General features: G+C 28.5%; 1 protein-coding gene across 3 annotated transcripts; it reads right to left on the bottom strand.

Annotated features, from left to right (window-relative positions):
- Positions 1–593: 593 nt before the first annotated feature.
- Positions 594–11320, bottom strand: LOC108747574 (cationic amino acid transporter 2). 3 transcript variants are annotated; one of them, XM_018485134.1, is made up of 13 exons: positions 11171–11320; positions 10985–11104; positions 10221–10399; positions 6277–6520; positions 5063–5347; positions 4754–4858; positions 3680–4058; positions 3302–3441; positions 3089–3191; positions 2755–2903; positions 2510–2676; positions 781–889; positions 594–702 (listed from the first exon to the last, which is right to left on the bottom strand). In XM_018485134.1, the coding sequence occupies exons 1-13, from the start codon at positions 11226–11228 to the stop codon at positions 599–601; spliced, it is 2142 nt and encodes a 713-aa protein (XP_018340636.1). In that variant the 5' UTR covers positions 11229–11320; the 3' UTR covers positions 594–598. The 3 variants fall into 3 exon arrangements, with proteins under 3 accessions (XP_018340636.1, XP_018340635.1, XP_018340634.1); XM_018485133.1 differs by lacking the exons at positions 10221–10399; positions 10985–11104; positions 11171–11320 and adding an exon at positions 9092–9373; XM_018485132.1 differs by lacking the exons at positions 10221–10399; positions 10985–11104; positions 11171–11320 and adding an exon at positions 6842–7177.
- Positions 11321–15047: the final 3727 nt, after the last annotated feature.

The following is a 15047-nucleotide window of genomic DNA, read 5'->3' on the forward strand; positions in this document are numbered from 1 at the left end:
TTTCTCATCGTTATTGATTTCACATAGAGATGAAATATGTGTGAATCTTATTCCCAATAAGCATACAAATTTGCATTTGAAAAACATTTTTTAAATATTTATTTAATATATTTACATTAAATAAATATTTTAAAAACATTTTTTAAATATTTTTCTAATATGTATGCTGATTGGGTTATTTTACATTAATAATACTTGGAAGATTTTAATTCCTTGTGAAAATTAAACAAAGTTTTGTTGGAAATTGTAGATCATAGTAAAAAATACATATGTAATAACTATATCATAGCAAAAAATATATAATTAATAATTAAAATAATTAAAATAATTAAAATTTTTATCATATTTTATACATCAATGTGACATACTCGAATATAAAATAAAGATAAATATACAAAATACTTTTTTATTTGACAGTTGCATCAAACCATAGTGAATACCTTCCAAGTATTATAAATGGAATACTCGTACTCTCTATAACATATTTTTTTTTTAATTTATCAAATTATTATCTGATGAGTCATATTAATAAATTAAACTAATCCAGGATATATTACATATATATATATATATGTATATATTATAGTGTTTTATTTTATTATGTAATATGAGAAAAGTCAGCACCTTTGTCATTAACGGTTGACGATTTCTTTTGTCGAATATGACTGTGCCACATACCATATAAGAAATATACGCCCAAGCCTGTAATAGCGTGTTAAAACAATCAAATGTATGTCAACGTATTTGTAAACATTTATATTCATCTTGTAATACATTTACCAATTGCTATCCATATGGAGAATAATATCCATGTGTCTTTATTCAACGTCATCATAAGATAAATATTAATGAGAATACTGAATCCTGGCAAAAACGGCACAAACGGCACCTAACAAAAAAATTTAAAACCTATTTAATAAATTATTGTTTCCTGACATGCCATTTAATTATTAATTCGCAATGTTATTATTCGTTTTTCCTATTCATCTTTTATCCTGCAATATTTTTCACAAAAAAAATTGAAAATATCAATAATCAAAAATAAAATAAAAATTAAATAACAATTCATAGAGAAATAAAGATCTGAGATAAGATATTTGCAAGGAAATATTATCTAATTAATATATAATACCCTAATTTTAATGAAATTTATGCCAGTTAAAATAATCTCAAAATGAAAAGTAATAATGTCAATTTTATTGACAATCATCAATGCTAAGAAACAATATGGTTAAAAAACAACATGGAATGTTAATAGCACTTATCAGATTGCAACCCATATGGCTTCTTGAATACAATTTGTCGCGTTGACAATTGCTGATAAAAGTGGCATCATTCTTTTCATTTTAAGAATATTTTTATAGCAAAGTTTCGTAAAAATCGGTGAGTATCAATTGTATAGTATTCCTTATCAATATTAACGTATATGCTTAAGAAGATGCTGACAAGATGACCGAATAGGATCATTATATTATCGACTTACACATGGTTTACAATAATATTTTCACGATAATAATAGAAATAAATAAAATCTAATGTTCTTCCCAGCAAACGAGAACGAATTAAAATGGATTAAAATGGATTCAGATTTTTAGAAATACGGATTCATGAATGTTAAAATGAATCCTTTTCAATCCTGAATGTATTTTTATTCATTTATAGGAATAGCATGGAGTATATTTCTATGTTTTTTAATCTAAAAATAATATTATAATATTTTGTGTGCATCGCGTGAATACTGCTTAATTTAAAATTCTGAATAGGAAATGCAGTTTTTCAATGCAGTTGAATCTAAAAATAATATCAGCCATTTTTGTGCATCGTGAATACTGCTTAATTTAAAATTCTGAATAGAAAATGCAGTTTTTCAATTCAGTTGAATATAAAAAAATGTTTTAAAAAAAGGCCATGAATACTAATCAATTCAAAATTGTGAGTAGAAAATCTATTGTTTCATTAAAAAATGTATTATGAATGCTATTTTATTCTCAGAAATATGAATAAGAAATTTTTCGTTTCAATTCAACTGAGTTAAAAAAAAGTTGTACCGTAAAAATATATCATAAGAATTCTTCTTCATTTAATAGTTAAAAGAAACATAAAAAGAACTACGTAAATATGTACAATAAATGTTACTTATATAAATTCTTTATTTTTAATTAATTGCTTTTATGTATATTGGTTTATGTATAATTGGTTTATGTATATTTTATATTAACGTTTCCTTTATTATATAGTGTATATTTTTATATATAAAAGTTTTAAAATAATAACTATAGAATTTTTCATATAATTACTACTTTAATTTATTTAAATTATTTTACATATATAAAAATATTTATATGGAATCCAATCCATTTTTATGGATTTAAAGTACGGATTCGGATGGATTAAAAATTCCCAATCTATTTCAATCCATTTTCGTTTGCTGAGTTATATTAATGTCGCAAATTAAGAATTAACAAAATAATACTAACAAAGAAAGTATAACAATAAAAAATATACATACCGAAAACGCGAGTTTCTTGTCGGAGACTGGTTGGAAATAAATAAAACTGAGAGTGATCACGAGTCCAATGACTAAAATTACGAGTAGCACTATGAAAGCAACTTTTCCTGCGGCGATCTCTGTCGTATACATCGATAATAATATGGCAGTACAGATACAAAGAAGAACTGCAAAACATTTAATAATTTACACGTTAAATCTCGAGATGGGTCAACATTCATTATTAAAACAATAATAAGACTTACTATAGCAGCATACTAGGGCAGTAACAATCTGCGCTGTGAGTTTCGTAGAATGATTTAATTTGTTTGCACTTATCAATTGTTTTACGATAAATACGAAAGTCCGTGGATTATGGTCGCCTTTCTTTTCGTACGCTTCGCTTTCCTCATATCTACAAAAAAATATATTTATCAACAAAAAGGATTTTGTTATCGATATTAATCTGTTCAATTTATTTTTAATCTCATTATCAGTCCAATTAAATTTATTTACATATTTTCAATTTTAATTCTTAAAAAAATCAATTTAATTATAATCCTACATAAACACAAAATTAAGTTATAAATTTAAATTTACCGTAGAATAAGTACGCAAGAAGCAACAATTGAATATGTAAGGAGCGTACAGATACTCATCATTTTAACTAGTGGATCAAGTTCAAATATCGTTGCTAGAATGCCTGTAATATGTCATTAAATGATTATATAATTAATTGTGCAATAAAATAGTTGTTTCAAGAAATGCTTAGTTAAATAATTGTTTCTTAGTTAGATAATTGTTATTATGAACCTGTAAGTAGCCCAGCGGAAAGCGTGCCCATAATAGGAGTTTGGAATCGGGAACTTATGTTGCCCATCCATTTGAAGACCAGTCCATCTGAAGCCATGGCATAAATCACTCGCGGCAGCGGAAACATCGAACCTAACAGACTAAAATAATTAGTCAATAAACGAAAATATTTATTTATCCTTATTTTAATAAGAGATCCTTTAATAAGATGGATTATAACACAAAACAAAGTACGAAAAGATGTTTGTAAATTTAAAAAATTTTAAAAGAATTACATCTACAGATTTATCTGAAAGATCTGCATGTGAAAATCATTTACTACTTTATTTTATTAAAAAATATATATTTTTTAAATTGATGCAACTGTAAACGTATTACCTAGCGCATAGTCCGCTAATCGCTCCGATCGTCACGAACCACTTGGCCCATTCCCATCCTATAACGTCAAATATATGCGGGAATGGTGCCTCGGGATTTTGTTCGTAGTACGGTAGCACGGTAGTGAGCACTACGGAAACACCAAAGTATGCAAGAAAGACGATCGTTAGTGACGCGATGATTGCAATGGGGATGGACCGTTGTGGATTCTTAGCTTCTTCTCCCGTGGTGGCCACGCAATCGAAACCGATGAATCCATAGAAACACGCAGCCGCGCCTGTTATAATGCCTGATATACCGTAAGGCATAAATCCCCCTTCTCCATTCTCGCAATCTGTTTCGGTGCAACTGGGTTCCGTTTTCCAGTTATTAATATCAGCTATAAATTGTTGCAAATTTTATTTTGTATTTTATATATATATATATATATATATATATATATATAAAATACACATATAAATATTAAAATGTATATTTATGTATAACTATATTGGGTTGGAACAAAAATTCGTAGCGAACTTTTGTTCCAATCCTATATTATTTCAATTTATAAATAATTCTTTTCTTCTTCAAGTGTACGCAATCTCAGCGCCTCCTCATAGGCGCCTCCCTCTTATATACCTATGCACTCTGATCGTACAACAAGATATATATGGAGACCTACAGTTTAAATTCGTTGATTTCGAACGGCAATTTTTGGTAGGAAAGTTTTTTGGGCAAGTATACTACTCGGTGATTTGCCATTACCTTCCGAAAGGAGTTACAAGTGTATGAAAATTTTTCTACCGGGGATCGAACCCGGGATCTTTAAGTATATCAGACCAGTACGTTGTTTGTTACACCACACTCGCGTTCAAAAATAATTCTTTCACTCATATTTAATAATATAATAATGTCAATAGTATTATTAACATAAATTATTAATATTAATAGCACAGTTTGCAATAAAAAAGTTACAAAGTACATTATTAAAGGAAATTATAACATTTGAAACAGCTTACAAATAATTAACAAGCTGACTATTAATTCGACGTAAAAAGACACGGAATAGAGTCGAATTGGAAGAGTATTTACCTTTCACGGAACCAGCAATTATGACAAAAAGTACAACAGACAGGTTCACCAGAGTGAATATATTATTCACCATCGAAGATTCTTTGGCTCCGAAAGCAAGAGCGACTGAAAATAAAATTATATACTATTTTAGATGTTTTCACTACTATGAAGCAATTGTGTAACAAATTAACAAATCAATATTACAGAATTTGAGTGTATTACGTTACGAGAAAAGATATGTGTTTTATATAATTCTATCAGAACCATTTCATTTACTAAAAACATACGAGATTTGATTAGATTGATTGAAAAAAAAAATCTTATCACCTGAGAAAATTAGAGTAACACCAAGCGCAAAAAAATCCGGATATGACGATAAACTGTCGACATTGATAGGCATCACCGATTCAAAAAAGTTTTTCATACTGTCATTGAAGAGTACATCGACATACGTGCTGAGAGCACGTACCACACTAGCCGAGCCAATCACATACTCCAAAATCAAGGTCCAACCCATAAGAAATGCTACAAACTCGCCTATTGTCACATAGCTGTAAATATACGCGGATCCTGCGCGAGGTACTCGTGCGCCGAATTCGGCGTAACAGAGACCTAAAAAAATATCATAAAAATTTAGAAATATTACTGTGAAAATGTATATATAAAATCGCGTATATAAAAATATATATTAAAATAAAATCATCAAAAAATAAATAGCTTTTGAGATATTTTTTTGTATTTATTCTAGTATATCTATGTTTTAAAATATCAAATATCTCATAAACTAGAGAATTTATTAGTAAGCCCAAAAAATTTAACGTATTTGTCATATAAAATCGAAGATAAAATTAACAAAATTAGTTTTAAAGGAATTTTTTAATAAATACAATCTATTTGTAGTTTTTATCAATTATTAATATAACGCGAATCGGTAAGTTTTACTTTATTAGAATTTATTTTAATTAAAATAACGAAAAGATACACAGATATCACTTAAATAAACAAATATATTTATAATGTTTACATGCGGCATTTATTAATCATCCTCAGTCAGCTCCGTTATCATTATAAATCATTAATTATCAAGTGCACAAAGCAGCTAACTGCAAACATTATCTTAAGGTTATCTATCGTATCTCTTCGTATCGATTTCTTTTCCAGGAATCTTTAAACCAGGTAACGAAATTCTCGAATGAAACAAATACATCGCGTCTCGAAGCAGCATCAGCGATTTTGTTATCATAATCTGTATAGTTTGCGTATTTATATCGCCGGGATTGAGATCTGCTCGAATAACAGCGAGATTGAAGATGCAGACTAGAAGATACAGACTGGAAAATACAGACTACACGTCTATTATCTGACTCAATATTTAATTTCTAATTTCTTTTTTTTTTTATCGGGTCTAAGAACTAAAATTTTTTAGAGATGTATCCAAAATTATGTTTTAATTGAATATTTCATAATACGAGAAAGAAATCGATAATGTTTGCCGAACGGTCCTTTTATTATGTATCAATGTGATATTTGTAAATGCATACCTGCGAACATTGATGCTACCGCAGCGATAGCGAATGAAATGACCACGGCAGGTCCAGCATGCCTCTTTGCGACAGATCCTGCCAAAATGTATGCACCTACTCCCAGAGTAGAGCCAATTCCTAAAGCTGTGAGATCAAGAGTTGACAAGACTCTCGCCAAGGTACTTTCTTCAGTGTTGTCTACCACTTTCTTGCGACTAAATGTCTTGTATAAGTCACGTAATTTCCACTTCATTTTATATAACTGGAGAGAAAAAATATACACACAATTAATAATTTAAATAGACCAAAAACATTTGAAATTAATAGAGAATTAATTGGGAATATTATAATTTATTCTTTAGTACAAACTCAGGATTAAAAAAAAATACCAAGTTAAAATTATTCAGCATCGACACAATGATGTTTATCGACTGTTTTTTTAATAAAATATAAATTAATTCCGCGAATAAGAATTTATTTTTCACAATTTATTTCTCGTTTAGCATTAATGCTTCTATAAATACAACTCGTAAAGTTGATGTACACGTGGCCGGCACAATTTGCAAAATAATAGACGACTTACCACAATGAGTTTTGTCAAAGCGAAATCCATTTTTGCGAAGAAGTACAAGAAAGTTAAAAAAGAAATGCTACGAACTGTCCGTTGAACAGTCAGTGCGCGACTAAGAAGACGTAATTAAAATGCCTTTATATAAATCACGCGACAATGTGCGATGTGCCGCTTCTTCTCATTTAATTGGCCGAATTGTCTCGCCGATTCGTAGAAGGGCATTTCTACAAGTAATCTTCTATCTATATTTATTACGGCTAACCATCAACTCTTCAATGCGAATATAAACGTCGCCATCTCATCTTTCAGTTGTCTTAAACGTTTCCAAGAAGGAAATTAAAGTTTTTTAATCTCAAACCGAGATTCATTCGTATATTTAATTTTTGGCCGATATTAGATTTCATCACAATGATCGTTTCATATTATCGCGTACTTTCAGAACCTGTCAGATTAATAAAAAAAAAACCATTCGTATGTTACGCGTAATCATGATGGAAGAAGACAACTAATAATGCGTATAATTGTAAGATCTAATAGCGTTTGAACCTCCAAAAATTTTTAAATTTAAAATGAGATAGATATATATTTTGGCGTTGAAAAGAGAGAAAACAAAGATGCTGAGTGTAAAAAATGTATAAGCTACGCGATCAAATCTAATGATACATTAATAATGTGCGATTGAATTTTTTAAAATAGTCCGATAGATTTCAAAAATACGATCGAATGAAGCGATCAATCAATACCGACCAAAAATTAAATATACAAATGAATTGGATCGAGATTAAGACACTTTTAATTTCCTTCCGACAGAACCTACAGAATCGAAGTATACATCTATTTATTAATCCTGTCATTATAGTGGGAATTAGCTATCACTTTGTTGTCGATACAGAATGAGTCGCGAATGTACATTAAAAAAAGAATAACAAATAAATTGAAGGAGAAAAACAAATAAACATTATTGTTACATTAACAAAAAATGATGTTATATCAACAATATTATTTTAATTTAAAAAATAATATTATTTTATATCTTTAATTAATTTATAAAAATCATGTTAATTCAATAACTGTATTAACATAAATAAAATTTTATTAAAGAACGTGACACGTATTTATGTTAATGCTATTGGTATAACATTCTTTTTCAATGTACGTATTCATGCTAAACAAGCGATTCTTATTTGCCAGCGAGCATATTATTTTGTTTTTCGCGGTATATATCAGTTGTACATATAGATATAGTAGCTCCGTACGTAGCGGTAGCTTCTGGAAGATTATTAGTAGTCGTCGGTATATTAATTGTCTGACATAGAAAGCACTATCTATCGTATCTACTGTGTACGCAATAAACGAACTTCCATTTTCCCCACCTCTTCATAATATGTTATTGTTATATAATCTTTAAGTTATCATTGATATAAGTATTCGTTCTAAGTACATATGAAAACAGTCATACTTGCTGTAAAACTGTGCAAAATGGATTTTGTGTTGGACTAAATACATTATTTTTTGTTTTTAAAGTATTACGTTCGTATACATTGCATTGTATGTTTGCACTCAAGGTGTGCGTATACTTCAGGTCAATTTCACCAATTTTTTTGTACGTCACATTGATTTATATATCTATCTCTGAGTTTCGAATTTAGAATCGGGAAGACTTTACTATTATTTTGAAATATATTATTTATACGGCAAAAAATTGCACAGTCTACAATTGAAGAATATTTTATTAAGAAAATAATTAATGTAACATATCAATATATTTTTATCTAAGTTCTTTGTGTAAGTATTTATGTAGAACGATTCAATTATTTCCTAGCTGAATTAAGAATTAAATTAATATTTAGATATAAATGTTTTACAAATGTATATAATTATAAAGTTAATTTCGTATGAATTAAATACATACGAAATTAATCTATAAAATGATTTAAATTAATTTAACTTAATATTTTTATTCATGTAAATCATGTTACACGAATAGCAATTTATGCAGACGGTTTGTACTGTTTCTAAATTCATATACATTTAAACAACATAATTAAATAATATATTATTAATACGCAAGGATTATATATATAAGACAACGCTATTGTTTGTTTGAATCGTGAATGCAAACAATAGCAACGGACTTTATTGCGAATACACAATATTCGGTACACCCAAAATCTGTCATCATAAACAATTAACGTTTTTTAAGAATTAACACAATCATGTTTTTTTTATATGCAACACAGTTTTTTAGTAGATACCACTTACAGTAAATATCGATGTATATCTTGGTCGGAGACTACAAAAATTTTATCAGATGTGCGCACGACCGTTTCGGCGCAGTTACTGTGCAATCGTACCTGAGCGATACTGTCAGTTATATTGCATACGATCTTGAAATTGTTTTTACAAATGTAACTATTCTCTTTACTCTCCTTATCGCTGAACAAGATACCGATTATCCCCTACACATGTGTGTGATGATACGATCGTAAAGATATGTCGATATCCCCGAGCATTTCCCTCGAGATATTTCTGAAAGCTTGGAAAAAATGTTTTAATGACAAATGCAATAAATACATTTAAACTTTTCTATTTTTGCAAATATTCATTTCCAAAATTAAATTGTTGCTATTTTCATTTAAAATTCAATTGCTAGTTGTAAATATAGTTTTAATATAAAATGGACGGATTATATATAATATGTATACATAAAAATAAAAATATTTAAAAAATATATAAATCATACACACATATACACAAGCATACATATATATAAATATAATATTTCATAACAGAACATTGTTTCAGGTGGACGAATGTACGTTGTAATAATACAGTTTTATATACATCACACAAATTTAAATTTGTAATAAAAATTTCTAGAATAATTAATTGAATTAATAGAATGTCGAGTAAATATCTTCATGTATATACATATCTGTATATATCTTCATATATATAAGTAATTAATAGTGCATAAGATTACTAATGCAAAAGTAATATCCCGAGACATCTTGTATTTCGGTATATTTGTAAAATATTTAAGATCAATTTAAAACATATAATATATTCATACATCTACAAAACTGTAAAATTATCTTGCGTGTAAAATCTTAATATTGTCTTGCGTTAATGATTACATTAAAAAAGGCATCTGTACTCAGTCTGCAATAATGAGATTGCTCAATGGATTTATTAGCTGACTAAAACGTTAGCTAATCATTTCTGCAGAACTTCTGTCATTGAAATCTCGATGCACCCAACAAGGAAATTAAGATTGTTATGGCAAATATTCCATTATGTACTTTCCTTTCGTTTTCACCAGACTGAAATAAAAAATAAAGTACTTACATTGTATTGTTTTCAAATTACCAATCAAAAACTTTATACTTACAATAACGTAGTAGTTACACCTATCGCCTCCACAACAAGAAGAACACTTCCAGTCCTGGTACCAGATATGAGTGCAATCAGGCATACTACTACGCTGCAGCCTCTCGCATTCTTTTTTAAAGGCACATCTTTTAGAGACGTAAAATTGTTTCTTGGCTCCCTGAGACCAATATGGTGTACCTATAATCATCAGACTTTATCAGAGGTCTGTTCTTTTTATAATATATAAACTTCTTGCGTCGTTCATCTTTCTTTCTTTTCTCTTTGTTGAAGGGTAAAAAAAAAAGAAAAGATAAACCATGCAAAAAGTTATAGCTAAAAAGAATAGACTCAAGAATAATAGGTTTATTCTTTTTAGATGAACTTTTTGTACAGTTTATCTCTTTTCTCTTTTAACTCCCATGTAGAAAGAGAGGAAGAATGAAGTGCAAGTTCAGCTAAAAAGAATCGACCTTTTATATGTGCACTGCCTTATCACTGATATAATAATCAAATAAATACAATTTTTTAACTAGGTTATCTTTTTTCCATTAAAATATACTTTCGTAATTGAAAAAAAAATGCTCAGGCTCTCTCCCATCCAAGAGATATCGATATCAAATTATTTAATTAAATGTGTTCTTATCGTCTGTAATAAAGAACGATTAAATGATAGCGATTGATTTATAAATTGAAAAACTGATAGTACGTTCAAGGCACACACAACGCTGTACATAACCTCAAAAAACATGGGAGAACACAAGGTAGAGAAATGCATTCACTTACTGCCCCATTTAATCTCCGTAAGGCAAGTATCCTGTCCCGGTTCGCAGGTCTTGATGGTGTTCAGGCATTTTTCTTGATTGCCCTCCTGATCCGTGCAAACGTAACACTCCAGGGCGTGGCCTACAGGCACAAAAATATCGTTCGAAAAAACGAAGGAACGGCCTTTTTGGGATCTCGATCACTTACCGAGCGACACGCAGGTGATAATGATTAGCGCGAAATGCCACTTCGTAAAATTCGGCATCTCGAGAGAGATAGAGCGGGCACGACTTATCACAAGATAACAATCGAGAAGCGAGCTACTTTAAACCACTTCAAACGCAGCTGATGAATCGGTGCGCCAGTGACGGATCGTAGGATTACGAAAGGAAGCCTCATGAGAGCTTAAAATTTGAAACGTCGCGCTGATTCTATGGCAGCTTATCAATTATTAAAAAGTAATTAAATGTAATTAATAGTGTTAATAATTTTTCGGCCCGACCGGGTTTGCACTAACTTGGGTTGGAAAATGCTATTGGTTGACGTTACAAGCTCTGCCAATAGGAGAGCACGAAACATCATTAATTCAATCCAGGTTGGTGCAAACTCTGCAAATTCGATCGGGCTGAAAACGCCATAAGTTTCATTGATATTTTTGTAAATCAACATTTGTAACGTCATGTTAAATTGGAACCGGGCAAATTATTTTGTGCCTTCTCGGGGCGATTGATCGTATTAATCCGTTACTGTAAACAAGGCGTCGATCATGCAACTAGTGGCGCCATTGTATCCAATAAACTCTTGATTCCGCAAAGCAATTGCATGATGTATCATTTGATGCAATCCAGCAAGAAAGCAGTGTATACAGTGATCATTTCATCTTTGTTTAACATTGGCAAACATTGATATAATGATCACCGATCTATGGAGGATTATGGGAATGGTCATCTCCTTTTTGAAAAGTATTTATAGCAATTGTTATTTTTAATATTTCTGAAATGTTTAATCATAATTTTGATATTCCAAAAATATTTTTTAATTTAAGAAACTCCTACATATAAAAAATATACATTTTATTATATTCTTCTTTTTTGTTGTTAATATAATTTTAACTTTATAAATTTACAAGTAATTCGCAAAATGCAAATATAAAATTCAAGGAGCATTTAGCCACGCGCAGGATGTTTTTTGGCGAATATCATATATTTAAAATTCTTACGTTAACAAATTAATACAAATTCATAAATTTTTTATTATTATTTTAACTTATGACTATGCTAATCTTATGAATTATTGATATATTATTTATTTTAATTCCTTTACTCTTATATAATAATTACGAATGATTTATATATTATTTATACGGCATACTGAAGATGGTCTGATATAGGCCGAAATGTTTATGAATTTATTGTTAACGTAAGAATTTTAAATATATGAGACATTCGCAAAAAACATCCTACGCGTGGCTGAATGCTCCTTATAATTTTAAAATGTTTTATAAATTATACATTTAAATAATATCTTTTCAATATAATAATTTAAATAATAATTTAATATTTTATTTTTTTATATTTGACCTTAAAACAATTTCGCTTGCGGGTCAATGTCCCCTTGATAAATTTCTGAATCCAATCCCAAGCAAAATAACAAGTCATAATAACGTTAAAATAACATCAAAATGAATTGGAAATAATTGAATAATAACGTAATAATAATTATTTTGGAATCATTTTGACATCATTTTGATATCATAATAACTTGTCCTGCTTAGGATATGATAATAATTTATGTTGTGTTTTACACAACATTTACACTGTGTCATCTATGTCTCTTGCTGGATAGCATCCATTTCATTCAATTAATTCGATGAATAAAATGATACATGTACACATCATGCGCTTTATGAAACGCAGCCGAAGTTTATATAAATATTTGAAACGAGATGTAGTTTTTTGTTGGATGCGACATCTCATAAAATTGTCGCGCGATATTTATTTTAATTAATTTGTATACATAAAAAACTACCAGAAAAAATGTTACATCTATGAGCGTTCTTTAAGAAGTTCTTTATCGCAAAAAAATGCAGACAGTTTTTATTTTTTTAATTTTAAATGAATTTAGATTTTAATAAAATTTTAATTTGGTAACAGAAAAACGATTGAGATTAAATGTTAAAAAATAAAAGAATAGTATCCAATAAAGCGTTTACTCAAGGGAAATCATTCTCAAATTGATTACAGACTCGTACTCGATTATTCTACGATTGGAAGTAGAAGCAATATATAATTACACATTCTCTGCATATTTTTAAGATGCAATAGTTCAAATTGAATTTAAATAACTTGCAAAAAGATAAATGAATAATTATTTGCGTATACAGGACGACGAATGTTAACTCGTAAAGTTAAAATCTAACTGTTCATGAAATTTGTCCCAAAGCAACATATTTCGCAAAAGTTTGGCACAATAATTTTTAATGTATATAACAAATAAATGTATGATAATTACTAACTCAACAATAATAATAATAATACATCTTGAATCATCAGCAGTAATAACTTCAGAAATATCTAAGAAATGTACGCCTCTGATATGTTCGCAAATATTCACATTTATTAAAGCATTTATGTATACTGTAATTATATACATAACAATTAGTCTTGCAAAAAAGAAACAATGAAAAACATTCCAGAAATGTTTGTAATTAAATATGCCAAAATAGCTGAATGTCTCTTTGAATATAATAATCATTGTACTTATATTTCTTCGTATTAAATTTGATAAAATATACAAAATATTCTGCGTCACGTTCTTTTAAACAATACGAAAATAGAATAAAATATTACAGAATCTTCAACGATTTCTTGTTTCATAAAATTCTAATAATTCATTCCAGTTAATAAAATCTGAGTGATTATTTAACCAAAACTAAAGTTGAATTATTATATAATATTAATCTAATTTAATTAATAATGTAAATGAATATTAATATAAATAATAATATAATATTAATGTAATTTAATTAATAATGTAAATGAATATTAATATAAATAATAATAGTGAGTTTGTATAAATTTCTTAAATGTAAATTTGTACTAATTTAAACAGAGAAACATAAAAATTTTATAAAAATACATTTTATGAAAAGAGTATCTATTTTTCAGTATTTATTAGTAACAAATTAATTATATATAAAAAGTCTAAAACAAATTTTATAAGAGTCTTTATTATTTATTATGCTTCTCAAAATTAATCAATATCGCTGACACTCTTAAATGTTTTGAGAAATTTCTCTAAAATAGAAAATAAATTATTGAATCAGAAAAATATGCAGAGCCGTCAACCTTTTATTTATTACTTTGTTAAAAATAATTTTATTTCCTCAAATTTTTATTATATTATAAGTTACTTTAACAAAATTTATAAGCAAAATTATACGAAAATCCTTAATTTATTATATGAAAATGCATATTAGCCGATTTCGTGTAAATTTACAGAAAATTTGATTAAGACGCTAATACATAAGCTGATTAATATTATTGTGCATAAATAACAGAAATGATGAATAATTGATAAGGAGACTGCAGATATTATATATATTATGACCGATCAGACGTAGGTATATTACGTCGTATGCGAATGTCTCTCGAGCGAGTCCACAATCAGCGAGCTCGATCGATTTTCTTGCCGTAATCCGCGGGAATTCGTAGAGTGCGAATGGGAACTCAACGTACGTAGGAGGATGACACTGGATCATTTCGCGCCGTCATAAATCCATCCCGAAAATCCTTTCATCCCTTACGGTCACATATAACCATCGTATGACAGCCGCCATTTTCGTGAAAATCCCGCAAAAAATTTGCAAATATTCCCGAATCGCTAAATCATACGCGAGATATTCGTGGAAATTAATGGACCAAGTGATAACTTCATGATATGACAGTCAAATTGGAAAAATGTAATTACAAAATTTACTGAAATAGAGAATTAATATAGTTGATAATATAATAAAAAATTAAATGAAAATAAAAAATATAGAAATTATATAGAAATTTTAAAAATAAGAAAAAAAAATTTTTTT

The sequence above is a fragment of the Trachymyrmex septentrionalis genome, unplaced genomic scaffold (genome assembly GCF_001594115.1).
Source record: "Trachymyrmex septentrionalis isolate Tsep2-gDNA-1 unplaced genomic scaffold, Tsep1.0 scaffold20, whole genome shotgun sequence".
In the NCBI taxonomy this organism is placed as follows: domain Eukaryota; kingdom Metazoa; phylum Arthropoda; class Insecta; order Hymenoptera; family Formicidae; genus Trachymyrmex; species Trachymyrmex septentrionalis.

Coding starts and splice junctions, on each gene's coding strand:
- LOC108747574 (XM_018485134.1), bottom strand. CDS start 11,228: ATGCCGAATTTTACGAAGTGGCATTTCGCGCTAATCATTATCACCTGC. Junction 11,105..11,170: donor TATCACCTGCGTGTCGCTCG/GTAAGTGATCGA, acceptor TTGTGCCTGTAG/GCCACGCCCTGGAGTGTTAC. Junction 3,442..3,679: donor ATTAGCGGACTATGCGCTAG/GTAATACGTTTA, acceptor TAATTATTTTAG/TCTGTTAGGTTCGATGTTTC.